This window comes from Mustela nivalis, assembly GCF_964662115.1.
Source record: "Mustela nivalis genome assembly, chromosome: 17".
NCBI classification, from domain to species: Eukaryota; Metazoa; Chordata; class Mammalia; order Carnivora; family Mustelidae; genus Mustela; species Mustela nivalis.
In genome coordinates, this window is record NC_139036.1 from 37,467,038 (window position 1) to 37,485,359 (window position 18,322).

At 58.5% G+C, this 18,322-nt stretch overlaps 1 protein-coding gene across 2 annotated transcripts; it reads left to right on the top strand.

Moving 5' to 3' along the window:
- Positions 1-1,764: 1,764 nt before the first annotated feature.
- SAMD14 (sterile alpha motif domain containing 14) lies at positions 1,765-18,274 on the top strand. 2 transcript variants are annotated; one of them, XM_082704690.1, is made up of 10 exons: positions 1,765-2,422; positions 5,714-5,768; positions 11,932-12,098; positions 12,470-12,758; positions 13,524-13,611; positions 13,711-13,785; positions 13,865-14,024; positions 15,318-15,437; positions 15,521-15,676; positions 16,555-18,274. In XM_082704690.1, the coding sequence occupies exons 1-10, from the start codon at positions 2,414-2,416 to the stop codon at positions 16,708-16,710; spliced, it is 1,275 nt and encodes a 424-aa protein (XP_082560816.1). In that variant the 5' UTR covers positions 1,765-2,413; the 3' UTR covers positions 16,711-18,274. The 2 variants fall into 2 exon arrangements, with proteins under 2 accessions (XP_082560816.1, XP_082560817.1); XM_082704691.1 differs by lacking the exon at positions 1,765-2,422 and adding an exon at positions 5,320-5,608.
- Positions 18,275-18,322: the final 48 nt, after the last annotated feature.

The following is an 18,322-nucleotide window of genomic DNA, read 5'->3' on the forward strand; positions in this document are numbered from 1 at the left end:
CCACGTGGTCCCCTGTTTCTAAGCTCTAGTGTGTTGTATGGCTGGGGCGAGGCGGGGGGCGGTTTGCTTTGAGTTTCCCAGGCTTAGGATGTGACATGACCATGAGCTATGTCCACATTTGGGGCTATGTCAAGTGGCCAAGGGCAGGCCCATGGGAGGCTTGTGGCCTCATCCCTGCCCTGTCATTTGCTCCATTCTCAGGAGTTTGAGCAGCTTTGCCACAACCCCAACACTTGCCATGGGGCGGGGGGGAATCAAATGAGGAACATTTTCTGAATTTCCTGAAGCTTGAGCATCACTAGGAACAGGGGTTCCTCTCAGATCCTATGGCCTAGAAGACATCCTCCCACAGAACCCGCCCCCCCCGCCTCCCGGCACTGATGTTACACACCCATGATCTCCCTATTACCTACAGGCCTATATAACACTCCCTCACACACTCAGATCTTACCAGAGGCCTGAAAACCATGTCCTCTTTCAAAACCCCAGATTTAACCCTGTAAGATGTCACCCAGAGTCCCCACCACCTCCCCAGATCTCCACAGCACTCCACGGCTGCCAGCAAATTCTGAAGACACACAGAGACCCCCAAACTCCCACAGGTATCCTAGGCTACCTTCAGCCCTCAAAGCTTAATAATTCCGTCTTCACCCACAGTCCCAAGACCATCCTGGCTCAAAACATCACCTCCCACAGCCCCTCGGAGATCTGTGACTACAGAGTCCAGCGGGTCCTTAGGGGACTGTCCCTACAGGCTTTACCACCCCGCTGAGCTCTGGACCCCTCTGTCCAACCTCACCATTTGCTCTTGGACAGATCGCCTTTATTCTTCAAAGTTTAACCCCCTCTTCGAACGGGGGTGATAGAAACAACTAGGTTTATTGTGAGAGTGACATCGACAATCAGGGAAAAGTGCTTAGGGCGATTCCAGCGCTGTAGGGCAGCTTGTTGATTATTACACTATCTCCCCAGGGTTGGCCTGCCACCACCTCCAGCTCACCACTCCAAGTGTGATCTCATCCCTGCCCGCCCTCCCTCCAGGACTCCAGCCTCAAGCCAAGTCCTCCTCCCTCGGTGGCCGGTGGTCCCCAAATCTGATCAATTTCTTCCACTCTGTATCCTGAAGAGTGCTCAGCTTGATCTGCAATCTTCACGCCTACTGCCCTCATCTCTCATCGGCCTCACCAAGGCTCTTCCTGCCTGGGGCTGCCCTCTCCAATCCACTCTCCACAGAGGAACCAAAGAGTTCTCCCTAAAAGGCAAATAAATCTGAGCCCCCTCACTCCTCTGTTACTTTACCCTATGGCTCCCAGGATAAATGGCAAGCATTCCCTCCACCCCCGCACCTTTGCCACCTCACTCCTCTTCCTACCTTGCCCTTCACCGCCCAGCCCCACTAACACTTCTACCCAGTCCTGGCCTGCCTGGTAGCCAACAGCACCTCCACTTCCACCCTCACCCACCCCCAGGACGCGCCGGCGTCCTCCGGTGCGCTGTGTCGCCGAAGTGTCCTCTGGGAACTGGGGCTCAGGGCACCCAGGCCTGTGACGGTCTCCCCACTGGTCTGTGCCTCCCCTCCCGAGGAGCCCCACTCCTGGGCCCGGGTGGTCCTGTTTCCCGCGATGGCCTCAGGCCTTGGCGCACACGACTGCTCGATGGACGTCCAAAGATTGGATGAATCGGGAGCCCGCACAGACCTCGCAGAAGAGGCGGAAGCCCCGTGGGTCCGGAGGCGGGGCTGCTACCCCTCCCCCCCCACCCCCCGGACTTCCGCGGTCGGAGTAGTAGCGGCAACTCGGAATCCCCTCGCCCCGCCGCCGCTCGGGGCCGCCTCCTCCCTCCCCTGCTGCCGCCTCCGCCCCCTCTCCCTCCCTCCCTCCCGCTCTTTGTCTCCCCGCGCCGGCCTCCCTGCCACGCGCCCCCCGCACCGCCCCTTCCCGGGAGACCCCAGCGGACCCCAGCGGACGCGACGCGACGCGACGCGTGTGGGCCTGCCCGGCGGGGGGCCTGCGTCCGGCGGGGGGCGGGTCGGGGAGGTGGTTCCCTCCCTCTCTCCCTCCCCCCTCCCTCGCTCACACGCACACACACAAACACGCGCACACACACGCGCGCACACACGCGTACACGCGCGCGCGCACGGAGCATCCTCCCGTCAGGGCTCTGGTCCAGCCCCGCCCGCGCCTCCCGCTCCCCGCAAACCCTCTCCTCCTCTCTCGCTCCCCTCATCCGTTCCGGCTTCCGGACCCTCGGCGCCCGCTCCCGCGCCCGCCCCTCTCCCGGGATGGAGCGGCTCGAGCCAGCCCGCAGCCCCCCGCGGCCGGGGTGACGGCCCCCCGCCCCTCCCCGCCTGGCCCGCGCCCCGAGCACCATGGGCCTGAGGGGCTCCCGCGGCGCAGGACGCTGAAGATGATTGATGCTGGAGGTGAGGACCCCGACGTGGACGGGAAAGCAGAGCCGGGGTCACCGGGGCTCGCGGTGGGACCCTGAGTGGGATCGGATAGGGCCTTTCTTCCCCATCCCTGGGGGGCTGCGCGGAGCTGGGGTGCTGGGCAGTCGGGGGAGGGGGCGGAGATAGGATTTGTGTCCCTAATCCTCTCCCTCCCGGAGAAATTAATTTTAAAAAACTGGTGTGGGGGGAGGGGGAGAGGGCTTAACTCCTTCTTGCCCGGCGCGGAGTTGGACGGCTGGACCGGAGAGAAACTAGCCGCCCGGCCCCAACTGGGAGTGCGGTAGGTGCCCCGGCCTCCGGGGTGCCGGGAGCGCTGTCCCACTCGCCCGTCGCCGCATCTCAGGCCTAAGGGAGGGGGCTCCGCTTTCTTCAGCTCCTACTCCCCCCCTACCCCCAGCCTCCCCTCCCGGCCTTTCCTTCCCGGTCTTTCCCAGTTGCACTTCTGTCTCGGTCTCTTTCTCCTCTTCCAAGGCCCCCTTCCTCTTCCCTGCCCCACTGGGGCCCGTGCCTCTCCCTACAATCGCCCCTTGGCTCTCTCCTCAAAGCCCTCCCTGGAGCCTCAGTCCGAACCGGGCCAAGGGACCCCGGCCTCCAGCACTGCTTCCTCCGCCCAACACATCTCTTTCCTGCCCTTTCTTGGCTCTCTCTGCAGCTCGGTGGACAGTCTCCACCAACCTGTCTGTCTCTGTTCCTAGTTCCCACTCCCCTCTGGGGCTTGTGCATCCTTTTCTCTTTCTCCTTCCCTGGCTCTCAGGAAGCCTCCTGTGCTCCCAGAGAAGAGTCAAAGGTCACAGGTGCTATTCCTCTGGGAACTGGAAGCTTTTGGAAAAGAGAGTGGCCTGGTAGCCCTGGTGCCCAGACTGTGTCCTGAGGGACAGGTTCATTTCCACCTCACGGCAGTTCCTGGTTAAACGTGTACGTGTGTGTGTGTGTGTGTGTGTGTGTGTAGGAGGATGAAGGTGGAGGGGGGCTTCTCTAAAGCTCCATTTGGTGAGAGGGGCCTGGTGACCTCTTGGATGGCCTGCTTCCCAGGGTTCCCCATGGAACAGTGTAGGATGGATCCCCCAAACACACCCCAGGGAGCTGACGGAGGGAAAGAAAGCCATTTGTGCTGAATCAGGATGGATTAGACACAGGTGTGGGCTGGAAGGCCCAGCCTACCCCCAGAGGATACCCGACAGACTCTGTCCACAAGGGGGTCTTCACCCTGGATTGGGACTTTGAATAAAGAACTCATGGGATCTCCATTCTCTGCTAATGTAAGAGAGGAGGCACCACTACTGGCCTCAGAGAACCTCCTTCTGATGGGAGAGGCAGTTCTTATCTCGAGAGGGTCCCTAATCTGATGGGAATACCCTCCCTTCTCCCCAGGGAGCTCTCATCTGATGCAGAGGAGATCTGACCCATATTAGGGAATCCGTGAAGTATGAAAAACCCCTATTTTCCAGTGGCTGGGAAAGGGTGAATTTAGAAATTGTGTGGACAAATGGGAAGAAGGTGGGCTGTCTAGCTTTCTGGAGGAGGGGGCAGCGGGTCCTGGTCAGCTGAGGCTTTGTGATTGAACGAGGCAATTTTGCTCATTCTTAGGGGCAACCTCTTTCCAAGAGGGCCCTTCAGGCAGGAAGAAAGGTTCTAGAATTTCTTTGCTACTAGCACCCAGAGTTCAAGAATGGCAAGAGAGTTCTTGGAGGACCCCTGTCCCCTGGCCCTTTCTCACACCTCATTTCCTGCTTTCAGCCCCAAGCATCATCCACAGAGCTTGGGGTGGAAATAGTTTGGAAGCTTTCCCCAGTACTAGACGGGATGGCCAGCTCCCCTTCCTCTCCCTTTCTCCCTTCTCCCTGCAGGGTCCTCTTCTCATGTGTACCCCTCCAAAATTGCAGACCATCCCCCAGGATAAGACTGGAGGGCAGGAGACAGGTGGAGTTTGAATTCCGCCTCTTCTCTCTTGCACCTCAGTTTTCCCATCTGTAAAGCGGGCACACTAAGAATCTCAAGCCCACACGGCTCCCCGTGAGATGGTTTGTATGTAATATCAGGAGAGAAATGTTGGAAAAGACCCCAGCAAGCACGAGGCCTAGCCTTCCCATGCCTGTCAATTGCATGTCTAGCCCAGCGCCCTGCCCTGCTCACGGGCGCCTGCGTGTCAGCAGTGACTGGAAATCATGTCCCGGCCCTGCAGCGTGCCCCTGCCCCTGAGCTTCCCCCACCCCCAACCCCCGTCCCCTTGTCCCCCCTTGCTTGGTATTCCCCTTCCCCTCTCACACCCAGGCCTTGGTTTAGGGCTGCTGCCATCCTGCCTCTGCTGGGAAGCCTGCCCAGATTGTTTCAGCTGCGTCCATCCCGCTTCCCCACCTGCCTCCCTTCTTGCTTCCCCCCGAAAAAGCAAGTCCCAAGCCATCTCACTTCCTGCCAGAACATACTTGCAGCACAAAGATTTGTCCACTGTGGGGCTGTGAGTACTCCTCATACCCTTCTGCATCTGTGAGTCTGTCTGGAACGGGGAGAACTGCGAGTCTGTCAAGCACAGGGGCCCTGCTGATGGTGCCAGGTTCCCAAACAGCTCTTGTGCAAAGGCAGGTGGTGAGCACACCAGTGATGGGGGTGGGGAGCAGGCAGGACTGGGTGACGGACGGCATGATGGATGGGGGGGGGTGCTGGTATGAGCTGATGGATGCAGAGATGGGAGGGTGGATGGATGGATGGACGGACAAATGGATGGCTGAGTAGGTGGGTGGGCAGATGGATGCAAGGACCTGGATTCTGCTTCTGAGCTTGCCATCGCCTTGTTATGTGACCTTAAGCCAGTCATTCTTCCTTCTGTTTCTTTATTTGGAAAATGAGAGGATTGCATTTAATCATCTCCCAAGATCTCTCCCAGGTTTGCTGTTGGACAGTTTATGATGATCAAACGATTTGAAGGAATGCTGATGATGGAAAGACCCAAGACATTGTGGGGGAGGGAAGGTTCAGTGAGCCATGTGAATGCACACAGTAAATCAGCCTGGACCAAAACCACAGGACTCAGCTCGGGTCTAGACTCTGAATTTGCTTCTGCCCCTACTCTGCCATGTCTCCCTCTGCCCCAACTCCCATCCTCCTGGCTGTGGTTCCGATGACTTCTTCTCCAAGGGGCTGGAGCAGGAGTTCTAGGGGAAGGTGAGAGGCCAGAAGGCCAGGAATAGGCAGCCAGGGGCAGCCCCCTTGTCGCCCTCCACCAACCTGGACCTCTTATCCATCATCTCTCTTTCTCTCTTCCCTCAGCTCTCTCGAGTCATGGCTTCTTCAAAGCTACGAGAACCTGCGGATGAGGTTTTTGGTAAGTTCTGTTTGCTCTAACTCTAGCCAAGGCCACTGCCACTGGGGGGATTCCCTCTGGGACGTCAGTGTGTGTCTTTGAGCCTTTGTGTGTGTGTATTGTGGCCTGGCCGCCTGAGTCTCTGCCATGACACTCTATGCTAAGGACAACCGTGACGATTAAGGGTCTCCATTTATGAAGTGCTGCCTCATGCCAGGTGCTAAGCCAAACCCCCAACTCACAATGTTGCTTATGCCCCGCAATAAGGCCAAGAGGCGTGCCCATTGTACAGACGAGGAGCCTAGAGCATAGAGTACCCAAGTGGCTTGCATTAAAGATCATGTGGCAGGTTAGTGGCAGAGCTGGGACTAGAAGTCCAGACTGGGTGGCTGTACACCTCTATCCCAGCCCAAGTGACAGTCATTACAGCCATATCGCATGGTAACGGCCCTTGGCCTACAGGATATGTATGGAAATCAAATGCTCAGAACAGAGTCGCAGTGCCCCCAGGCCAGCCCGCTCTAGACACATGGGGGGCTGGTGTGCACACAACACACCTGCCTGCTCCATAGTTTACCCCCTGCCATCTTTCCGTTGGGGGGTGGCAAAGCCTGGGCAGGGCAGAGTTCCCAGCATGCACTGGGGCAGAAAGGCTGGTTCCCAGCATGCACAGGGGTGGAAAGGCTGGTTCCCAGCTGGATTTGGCGGAGGAGTCAGGGAATAAGGAACTTGGAGGACCACGAGGAACGTGGAGGGAGAGGTTGAGACAGAAGCCCTTGCCCGATGCCTATAGCATGTGTATACCCCTTGGGACTCATGTTGGTGTGCACAGCCTCAAGGGGCTCCCTAGCTTCTCATCTCTCCCTTCCCTCCCCTCTCCTCCTCCCCCTCTCCAGTTCACCACCTTCTCCCCTGTGTGGCCACATGCCTCCCAGCTCCCAGGAACACTGTTTTCCCTGGCCTTCCTGGGGCCCTGGACTCCTCTAGCCTCCAGCCAGCTCTGGGCCTCAGACTCTAGCGTCTCACCATCTGCACCAGGCCTGGCCCAACAGAAGCGAGCTCCCCCTCTCCTAGGCTTCTGGGCCTTCATTCCCACCCCCAGCCCCAACTCTTCCTGTTTTCCTTCTCCAGGACCTGCTGAGGTAGCTGGCTGCCTGGCCTGCTTCCTGACGGGCAAGGCAATTAAATATTCATGACTCCCCACTGCCCAGGGCTGGGAAGAGAAAGACCAAGAGAGACAGACCCACCCTGAGTTGGAGGAAGGCCAGGCAGGCAGGTAGAGTAGGGGAGCAGAGGTGAGGCAGGCCCCCACCTTGCCTCAGAAATGCCTCAGCCCCCTAGGGGTCCCTTTGCTCCCTAGACCCTCCAAGATGAGCCGCCTGCAGTCCAGATGTGGCCCAGAGTCAGGAAAAGGGCCCCTTTCCCCAGTCCTGGGAGTCTGGGCTCCGTGGAGAGGATGGTGGGCAGCTCCCTGCCCCACCTCCCAGAGTAGGAAGAACAGGGAGCCAGGAGGCCTGGATGCTTTCTTAACTCCCTCTGTACCTCTGGCCAAACCTTGCCTCTCTGAGCCTCAGTTTCCCCACCTGTAAAATGAGGGGTTGGACTCACGAGCTGCTCCCATCTCTGCCTCAAAAGAGGTGTAGCAGGCTTGGTCCTTACACACTGAACCTCTGGAGTCAGCCTGCCTGGAACCCTGGCTCCTCCTTTCCCTGGGGCAGATTAAGGCTGCCCTGGGGATTCCTGGAGTCTCTTCCTCCTAGGGTTATGGGGAGTTTAAATGAGCTAGTAATTGTGAAGCTCTTAGAACCAGTGCCTAGCACAGCAAGAGCTCAGTCAGTATTAGCCTTTATTATTCTGTTCTGTCCTCAGTCCTTGCTGCTTGCAGACAGTGCTTGGAGCTGCCGTGTCACTAGGGAACAGGGGACAGAAGGCTCCCTCCCTCAGCTCAGCCCCAGGGCCTGGAAAGGCCAGGAGCAAACCAGGGGCCTGGAAGGAGCCGGAGGAGTTGTGTCAAGGCTGGGGTCCCAAGCAGCAGTCCTTTGACAGGACCTCTCCTCTCGCCAAGCCCCCACTGCCGCCCCTGGACACCTGCAGCAGGCCCTGCGGGGGCCCACCCTCCCTTGCGGCCAGGCCAGTCCCCTCTCCTTGCAGGCTCCACTGGCCCACACCATCCCTTCTCCTTAGAAAGCTCCTTGTTCTTCCTAGAGCCTTGGCTCTTTCCTGTCTCCCAGACCTCAGCCAGGCTGCCTCGTCTAAGACAGAGCCCCCAGCCCCTGCCTGTCTCTTTCTTCCCCGCCACAAATACTCCGGGGACCCCACCGTGTACCGAGGCTCTGTGTGTGGGAGACCCCAGGGAGATAGTCACTGCCCTCACAGGGCCTGAGTTCCTGGATGAAGGGTGTGTCCTGGGGAGGAGTGCCCTGCAGAGGAGCACTGGATAGGGATGTGACATCAGCGCTTCCCTGTGCCTTGAGGCCATCTCTGCAGTGCTGTGCACTGGCCCCGGAAGTGTAACTTGGCTTCCTCAACACTGACTGAGCCCCTGCTCTCCCCCAGGCCTGACCCCAGGCTCTCTGGGTCCCCAGCTCGCCCCTCTGCATTGTGCAGATGGGCGAACGGGATGGTCGCCTCTGATCAGATCCTCTTGCCAGGCCTGCAGAGGTGAAGCTGTCCCTCGGAACTGGGGGTCTTTGAGGGGACAGACAAGGAAGGGGTGGGGGGACCTGGCACCTAGCGCGCTGCAGGAGCACAAGGTCAGAGGCAGGAAAGGAAGGTGGCGACAAGGAGCCCGGTGGGATCAGCAGGTTAGCACCGCTCTCAGCTCGTTCTGGCTGGGCGCACAGCAACAGGCATTCTGTCGAAGCACTTTACCTGGGTCATCTTATTTGACACTCACACAACCCTGGAACGGAGATACTCCTCTTATGGCCCCATTTTACTGATGAGGAAGCCAATCCCTAAATGAAAGGAACTTGCCCAGAGTCCTCCAGGCAGCAAATGGCAGAACAGGATTCAGCCCCTGCCAGCCGGCTCCTCCTCTGGAAACGTGGGGAACACGGAAGGGGTGAGCTGGAACCCCCCTCCCCACCAGGGCCCAACTGGGGGCTGAGGGGCATGGACTTTATGTTATTGACTTTAGGACCCCCTCACCACTCCTCAGTCTTACCCTGGGTTTCAAAAGCAAGCAGTTATAGGACCAGTCAGAAAAGTGCTTTAGAAAGTTTCCTCTAGCCTGTGGGAAGTGGGGAGGGAGGCTGACTGGAGGCCCGAGGCAGGGAGAGCAGAATGCCTGGAGGCTGAGGCCAGGCTTGGGGAAGGGTCCGGTGAAGACCTGAGTAAGGCAGTTCAGTCTTCAGGGAGAGGAGAGGCCAGGTTCCAGGGCTGTGAGGAAGGCAAATCAACAGAACTATGTGGTTTTGTTTTGTTTTGTTTTTTAAGATTTTATTTATTCACTTGACAGACAGGGATCACAAGTAGGCAGAGAGGCAGGCAGAGAGAGGAGGAAGCAGGCTCCCCGCCGAGCAGAGAGCCCGACGCTCCCAGGACCCTGGGACCACGACCCGAGCCAAAAGCAGAGGCTCCAACCCACTGAGCCACCCAGGCGCACCCCCCCCCCCTTTTTTTCTTCATTAAAATCCCATTTTCTAAGCGCCTACTACATGCCAGACACCAATTCTGGATGAGAGCCATGAACAAAATACAGGAATGTCTGCCTTCACAGAGCTGACATTCTAACAAGCAGAGAGACAATGAACTAAGTCAGTAAAATAGACAGCACACCAAGGATGACACATGATGCAGGGAAAAACCAGGTTGGGGATCTGGGGGGAATTGTACAATGAGTGGTCAGTAAAGTCGTCAGTGAGAGAAAGCATTTAAGCAAAGGCCTGAAGGAGGCAAAGGACAGAACCCTGTAGAAATCTGTGGGAAGAGCCTTGCAGGAAAAGGGAAGAGGAAGTGCAAAGGCCCTGAGGTACAGTGAGGCTTATGTGAAGAAGACCCAGGAGGCTAGGATGGCCAGAGTAGAGGGAGCAAGAGGGAGAGAACTAGAAGCTCAGAGCGGTAAGAGGAGCACAGACTGAATCCGGAAGGCCCCTGGGAGAACTTGGCAGTTACTCTGCAAGATGGAAGTCCCCGGGGGGTTCTGAGCACAGTAGTGACAAGGGCTGACATGTTTTATCAGGATCACTCTGCTTGCTGTGGTGTTGAAAATAGACTGTATGTGGGAAAGGGAGCCAAAGGGGAGACCAGCCGGGAGGCTTCTGTAATAACTGAGGCAGGGGGTGAGAGTGATCTAGACCAGGGAGGCTGTGTGTCCCCCTCTCCTCTCTCTTGCCCTGATTTCTCCTCCTACCCCCCTTCTCTCCCTTCCCTTCCTCTCCTCTTCTCCCTTCTTTCCCTGCTCTCTCTCCTCTTCCTCTCCGTGCGCACGTGTGCATGTGTGCGCACACAGACACAGGGAAACGGCAGTTTGATTGCGGGAAGTGAGAAGTACAGAGAGGAGCCAAATGCATCCTGTCGTGCGTTCTGGGACTGTCACTCAAGGCTCATCGGGTCATGGCCGGCCTTCCACCCCTACCCGCTGCCACTGCCCTGGATTAATTTGAATCTAATCCAAAACATCATACCATTTCGCCATAAATATTTCAGTATGTCTAGATGTATTTCGAAAGGAGAGATAACAGGAATTGTGGCTAGATGAGTTTGGAGAGTGGGAGGGAAAGAGAGTCCAGGGCGACTCCAGCACTTGGCCTGAGCCATCGGGGAGATGGAGCTGCCAGTCATAGCCGGACACAGACACTGAAGCTGCCCGTGGCACATCCAAGGGGAGGGGGCCGGGAGGCAGCCGGCCTGGGGAACTCCTGGCTGGAGCTGGGGCTGAGGGCAAAGCGTAGCTCGGGGCCGTTTGCATCGGGTGGATGGGCCTTTCATGGAGCCAGTCTGAAGCAAGGTGGTGGGTTCATGCTGATGGATTATTTGAGGACTCGGGTGTGTTTGACCCGGCAAGTTCCCTGGTGGGTGCTGAGGTGCCCAAGCTTGGAATTCAGGGGGGCTCAGGACTGAACCAGTAGGTGATAGTGAAACCAGGCCAGCAACTGGGGTGGCTTAGGGGGTATCTGCAGACAAAAGAAAGAGGAGCAGGCAAAGCTGGGTCAGTATGAGTGATGGGATGGCAGAACCCTGAGATTGTGGGGCAGGGGAATGGGGAAGAAAGGTCTTAACCTATGCTGGATTTGGAAAGAAACTCTTCTGCCTGGAGACCCCAAGCTTGGGGACACTGCAGAGCGAAGGCTTCATTCCCCAGGGGGAGCAAGTAGAAAGAGAAACTAGGAGCAGTCAGGTTTACGCACGGTCTGTTGGCTTTGCCTACTCTTCCTTGTCTTCATCCGGGACCCAGCCCCGCAACACTGACCCCAGGATGGGAGAGGCAGGCTGGCCGTGTGGGGACTGGGTTTTCCTTGATGCCACTACTGTGCTTTCTTTCATTCATCAGGGCTGGGTCTGAGTGCAGATCTGGGTATGGTACAGCGGGCCAGGGTTCCAGCATGGCCAGTCAGGCTCAGAGCCCAGACCACTGCTAGCTGCTGGCTGCAGGCGAGAGACTGAACCTCTCTGAGCCTTAGTTGGCTCAGCTGTAAATTGTAGGTAACCGCGGTCCCTAGCTCCCTGAGCAGATGAGGTGATGTATGAACATTCTGGCACACAGTAGGCTCTTCTTAAGTGGTAGCTGTTATTACCATCATTGATCTGATCTCATCCCCAGCCCTTCTCTCCACAAACCTACCCTCCAGGGGCTCTGGAAGGAGCGCCCCCCCCAACCCCTGCACTACCCTACTGCCCAGCATTGCACACTCGCTCACCAGCCTCCTCTCTTGCAAACTGCCACCCAACCTTAGACTGGCTTTGGTGCTCCCTCCCCTGACCCATCCAAAAAGGAATGTCCTGTCCTCCTCTGTGCCTGTGAGAGGTCCCACCACACTGCTATATTTCTGTGCTGACGTGTCTGGCTTTCTCTGAGACTGTGAGGGACCCCACTCTGCCTCTCGTTGGTACTCCCTGTGCTGGGCGCACAAACCTTTGTGGAATGTCTGGGGGTGTGAGTGCTAGAGGCCTGAGGGCGGGGGGGCCTCTGGGCTTGCTGTCCTCACATGTCTGGTCTCTGTCCCCTTCACCTGGTTCACAGACCTGGACTTGGCTGTGCCAGAGACCGTCAGACTGGACAGCAGTTTACACAAGGCCCGAGCCCAACTACTGGCCAAGGGCCGGAGACACCGGCCCTCCCGCTCCAGGCTTCGGGACAGCGCCAGTTCTGCAGAGGATGGTGAAGGCTCTGATGGGCCAGGAGGCAAGGTGGGGACAACCCACCCAATCATTGCCCCCCCCCACCCCGAAAATCCCTCCAAACCCTTTTCCAGGGAAACCACAGCCCCAGACTTCTGACATAGTAAGGCGAACAGGGATTACCCGCATTCATTCTGGCTCGCCTGAAACTTTTAAGGAAGGTATTATCATTCCCATCTTACATGTGGGGAAATTGAGGCTCCGAGGTTCAGTAACAAACTCACACAGTTAGGGTGTGAGGGAAATGAGATTCGACCCCAGCCTACGTGACTGAAGCACCCCCCCCCCAGCCAAATTACCCCCCCCCCCCCCCCCCCCCGCCCACCGCGTGCTCCTACTCCTCACTGCCCAGCCACCCCCATGGCCGCTCCTTCCCCCAGGTGACCGACGGATGCGGGAGCCCCCTGCACCGGCTGCGCTCACCTCTGCACTCGGGCCCAGGGTCCCCGGCCGGGGGCTCTTTCTGCCTGGAGCCTCCGGGGTTGCGGCGCAGCCTGGACGAAGACGAGCCTCCGCCCTCGCCGCTCACACGCTACCGGCCCCTGCACAACGCCGCCTCGCACGAGGGCCTGGCCGCCGCCTCCTGCTCGCCGCCGCGCTCCGCGCCCTCCTCCGACAGCTCGCCCAGCTTCGTGCGCCGCCACCCGCGCGCAGAGCCCCACAGCGAAGGTGAGTGGCAGCCGGTGCGGCGCCCTCTTCTGGCGAGTGCTGGGACTGCAGCGGCCCCGCCGGTCGTCACCTAACCCCCGCCAAGCAGAGGGTTGGACCAAGTTGGGCAGGGCAGTGAGGGATGAGGAAGGGGTGGGGGTAGGGGGACAACACACTGTGGCTTCCTCCATCACTTACCCAGCGCCTACTATGTCACTGTTGGGCACTGGGACACACAGGGAAGCAGAGGCACTCTTTGCCCTCAAGAGGCTTGCAGTTTGGGGGAGATACAATCTAATAATTCCTTATAATTTAAGGGAGAAGTGATCAAACCATCCCTTAATTAAATATGTAGTTATAAGTTGTAATAAGTGCACGGTTGCAGCGGGGGAGGGGGCAGCACATAGTGGGGTGAAATGACCTCGTGGGGAGCCTCCTGTAAGGCTTCTCTGAGGAAGTGACATGTGAGCCAAGATTGGAAGGCGGGTTAGAAGTCAGTCAGGATAAATGAACAGTGAATAGTAGCGGTCCCTCCTTTTTCATGGTTTGCTTATGGCTTTCATAGCTATTTCATGAAATAGGCATGGAATAGCCTATTCCATGGGTCAGGTGTTAGACTCATATTTGGGACGAAGGAAGCTCAGAGAGGTAGAGTGATTCCTCCAAAGTCACACAGCTAGTGAAGGGCACCCGAGCCAACTTGCCTGCTTCTAAGTCAAAAGAGGCAGCTGAAGGAGGCAGGCAAGCCACTCCACGGGCTATTTTCTTCCCTCTCTTCCCCAAAAGATGACAGCCGGGATGCCAGCCCACCTGAGCCTGCCAGCCCCACCATCGGTCTGGATAAGAAGACTCGCCGAAAGTTCCTGGACCTGGGGTGAGTGGAGGAGGGGCCAGAAGCAAAGGCTTGGAGCCTTGGGGTGCAGGGTAGCACAGCGGGCAGCACTGCCCCACTCCCCCCGACCCTCCCTCACAGGGTCACCTTACGCCGAGCATCCACTAGCAAGAGCCGGAAGGACAAGGGCAGCAACCGTTTGTCCATGGGCAGCAGGTAAGCTTCCGCTCATAGTTCCGGAGGGGGGGGCACCCACCCCACGGTGCCCACACCCATGCTGGTGCTCTCTCCACAGGGAATCAGTGGAGGGGTCCAGCAGGTCAGGGGGCTCCCCGTTCCTGCCCTTTTCCTGGTTCACAGACAGTGGCAAGGGCTCGGCATCCTCTGGCAGCACCACCTCGCCCGCCTGCTCCCCTAAACATGAGGGCTTCAGCCCTAAGAAGTCAGCTTCTCAGGTGAGTCCATGGCTTCCCTGACCCCAGTATGTGCCCCAGACTCAGGTGATGTGAGGGGGTGGGGCTGGGATCCAAGCATTCCTGTGGTCCGTTTGTCTATCTGTTTGTCCATCCAGTTTGTCTATCCATGGAGCCATTCTGTGATTCACTAGTTCATCCATTCTCTGAGTTCATTCATTGCTTTCTTCACTCATTCACATTCTGAGTAGTTCCTCCCCTGAGTCATTCACCACATTCAACCCACTGAGCACCAGGCTTCCCTCCTTAGCCACCCAGCCTGAGGCCGCCCCCGTTCGCGCTCTTCTGCCTGGCTCCCCACGTCCCATCCCAGTTCCCAGTCGTCCCAGTCATCCCAGTCGTCCCAGTCACCGGGCAACCTGTGTGGTGGGGTGAGGCTTGCAGGAAATCAGGATGAAGGGGACCCAAACTAGCTAGAGCTCAGGAAGCAGGGAGAAGTCAGGGACAGAAGCAGCCACAGGTGTCTGCTTCTGCTCATGCCGCGCTCTACACTAGACAAGGCTCCAAGGGCTGCTTTGGCTTTCCTTTCACAAAGCGCAGGCGTGCTTATCCCAGTTGCCCGGATGAACGACTGAATGCCCAGAGAGAAGGGACTTGCCATGTGGGTTCGATGCGGGCTCCATGCCTTTTCTGTGGTTGTTCCTTAGGTGCTACTGGGGCTGAGGAGACCAGAAAGCTGGGAATTGAGGGGAGAAGGAGTTCCATCTAACTTGGGACTTCCTGATTCCCTATCTGCACAGACTCCCTCTGCCTCTTCCTTCCCTCGTGCTGGGCCCTGGGATAGCGGGGTAAACAGACAGCCCAGGGCCTCATAGAGCTTCTGATCTACCCAGGCACCTAGAAGCCAGGGTGCTAAGGGCTATGATGGGGAGGCACAAAGGGAGGACCCCCGACCTAGCCTGGGGGAATCCTGGTCAGCTGCCTGCAGGAAGCAACACCTGGTCTTTTCCTGGTTCACAGACAGTGGCAAGGGCTCGGCATCCTCTGGCAGCACCACCTCGCCCGCCTGCTCCCCTAAACATGAGGGCTTCAGCCCTAAGAAGTCAGCTTCTGCCATTCCTGCTAACTATTCTGCCTCATTTCTGGCCCCACGACCTCCTAGAAGTCTTACATCCTGATGCTTCCCATGAGTACTTCATAGACTAGGAGGCACTGCGCAACTCCTGGTGCCCAGCCCCCAACTTAGCTCCTTCCAAATGCAAGCAGTGGGTTGGGGGACTCCCTTGGGCTTGAGGGTGAGCTGTTTCCTCAGCAGCTCATACCTTTCCTCTCTAGGAATCCACCCTGAGTGATGACTCCACGCCCCCTAGCAGCAGCCCCAAGATCCCCAGTGGTCCCCGGCAGGAGACCAAGTGCTCCTACCCCTACCACACACTGTCCCAGTCTTCGGATGAGGTAAGCAAGCCCTGGACTCTGAGTGTTGAGGCGCAGGCCACAGGCCAGGTCTTCCCCCTCACCATCCTTGGTCTCTACCCCAGTTCCTGGACGAACCTCTCCCCACGGTCCACCACTGGACCAGCCAGCAGGTGGGCCAATGGCTGCACAGCCTCAACCTGGAGCAGTATGTCGCTGAGTTTGCTGCGCGACAGGTGGACGGGCCCCAGCTCCTGCAGCTGGATGGAAGCAAACTGAAGGTGTGTCAGGGGAGGAGAGCGGTGACCCAGTTGGAGCCCAAGGCAACCTTCCAGGATTGGGATCCCCCCCCAAACCCTGATCTTTCATTGCCTCTAAGGCCACTGCCCTGACCTCTGACCTGGGCAAGGTCCTTGGCCTGATCTTTGCAGTCTAGCACGGGTCCACTGTCGGACATGAAACTCGAGCCCCGTCCTTCAGTTTGACCTTCAAGCCTCAGCTCAAGGCTCCAGGATAACATTGACCTCTAGGACCGTCAAGAGTCAGATCACCTGACTCTTGACTCTGGGAGTCCCTTGCTTTCATAAGAAACCAGGCCTCTGCCTGATCACCTTGCCTGATTCTCAGTCTTGGAGGCTGCTGGTAGTCAGGGGAGGTCCGGGAGTGGGAGGTGGGCTCAGATCTCTGCGCTGAGAGGTTTCTAGCGTGTTGCCCACCCTCTGCTACATTGCTTAGGCAAGAGGTGGTGAGGAGAGGCCCCCAGGGAGTCTCTGCAGTAGGGAGGGGCCTCGGCCACTGACTAGCAGTGTGACACTGGGCAAGTCATTCCCCATCTGTGGGCCTCTGGGGGCTGGGCAGGATGGTACCAAGACTGAACTCCCGAGTGGAGGAATGGGAGCCGAGGATCGCCAGGGGTGGGGGCAGGGGGTAAAAGGTCTGGCACCCTCCATCATCCTCTTTCCAAAACGCCCCCCTTTGGAATTCCTGCCCTGCTTCTGATCCACGGGCCTGTCTGGGAGGCAGAGGCCACACTTCTGGGAGGACCTGCTGAGCTCCAGGCAGAGTACACCCACCTGGGGCACCGCAAACTGGGGGTCGGAGTTGGCTAGGGCCTGAGGGATTCTGGGGCTCTTTCCCTCACCCTTGAATTCCTCCCCAGAGCCTGGGGCTCAGCAACTCACATGACCGGACGCTAGTGAAGCGGAAGGTAAAGGAGCTGGCAGCCGCCGCTGAGAAGGAGCGCAAGGCCCGGGAGAAGGCCGCACGGCAGCGGGAGAAGCTCCGGCGCCGGGAGCAGGAGGCCAAGAAGAGCTAGGGGAGGGCGGGGGGCAGGCACTGGCACCCAGGCGCTGGTGGCCGCCGGGCTCGGTGGGCACAGGCCTCAGCGGGGAGGCGGGGCCTGGGCGCCAAGCTTGGGCTGGCCGGGCCCCACACTCTCAGGGGGTACACGCCCTCTCTTACCCTGTCACTGTCTGGACCCAGATCCCCCAGAAAGGGAGACCCCAGGAGAGGGTCCAGTAATAGATCCAGTTTTAAGGACTTGTTTGGCACAGAGTTCCTAGGGAGCTGGCAGGTTTTAGGCAGAGGACCAAGAGGCCAGGGCTGACAGTCGGGGAACCCTGAGGCACATGGGTCAGTCTGATCATCTACCCTCGGGCCATGGCCATGCTGGCCAGCCGTAAGCTAGGACACCTGCCTGCCAGCTGGCCTGTCTGCCTTCTAGAGGCTCTGAGATAAGGCCTAGGTCCCAGGGATCAGAGGCAGGAAACCTCTCAGCAGGAGCGAGTGGACAGTCACTCCTCTCCAGCACTCCAAGCTGGCTGCGTGCTGGGAGAGCTCTCTTCTGCTCCCAGGAGAGGCTGGTAGGCGCTGTGGCAGCCCGCACTCAGGGTAGACTCCTAGCCTCCACACGGCGGGAGAGCACAGAGAGCAGCATGGGTAGCCCACACAATCTTGGCCAGGACTTTGGGAGCAGGAAGGGACAATGAAAATGTCCTTCTCTTTCCCCTTCCTGGTCCCATGGGTCCCAGTGGTGAGATGACATCCATGCAGGTCTGCCCCTCCTGGGGCCCACTCGAGGCCTGGTTTTTTACCTACTCCCTGACACAGGGCCCACTTCTATTGCTCCCTCAAAGAACGGCTGAGCCCTCTCTGGGGACAGAGCCAACTTGGGAGCTGGGGGTGTGTGTGACAGAGGACACCCCTAACCAATGCTTAGGTCACGTTGAACAGGTGAGCCCTCACCCCAGCCAGGTAGAGAGGCAAACTCTAGGAGTTCCCCTGGAATCTACTGGAAGGTTCATCAGCCTTCCCCCATCTGCTCTGGTCCCTGTCAGGGTCTCAGTGGGTTCCAGAACTGGCACGCTGTGCAGGCTCTGGTTCTCTGGGCCATGACGAGGGGTTGGGCCAGGCCCCTGGGTGGGGCTGGGATCTATCCTGTGAGGAGGAAGCGTTCAGGTACAGCACTGGCCAGCAGCTCCTGAAGGACTGGCCGGTGACCAGCGGGGCTGGAGGCCCTCTGGTTAGAAGTCCACCTCCCCCTTCACCTGCCCGGAGTGGCGGACAGGACCCAGTGCATGCCAGCTCTCCTCGTTCCTGCTCTGGGGCCGTGGCTCCAAGGCCATCCCTGCCCTGGCCACGGTCTGGTCCCTGGGACTCAGCCCTTTACTTCTCTCTGCCATCTGTATGGGGAGAGGAGCCACACAGGAAACTGAGCTATGGGGGCACTGGCACCATCAGGGTCTGCTGGAGGGGCTGGTGGGGAGGGCGGAAGGCACCCAGGCCTTTGAAATGATCAGGAGCTCTATGGGCACCCACCTGCATGTGAAGGGAGGGTGGTACTCCATTTATTTCAATAAACACTTACGATGTGCCAGTGACCTTTGTTTGCCCCCGCTGGGAGGCTGGGCTGGGGCGGGAGGCAGCGC

Coding starts and splice junctions, on each gene's coding strand:
- SAMD14 (XM_082704690.1), top strand. Junction 12,099..12,469: donor CTGATGGGCCAGGAGGCAAG/GTGGGGACAACC, acceptor TCCTTCCCCCAG/GTGACCGACGGATGCGGGAG. Junction 13,786..13,864: donor CGTTTGTCCATGGGCAGCAG/GTAAGCTTCCGC, acceptor CTCTCTCCACAG/GGAATCAGTGGAGGGGTCCA.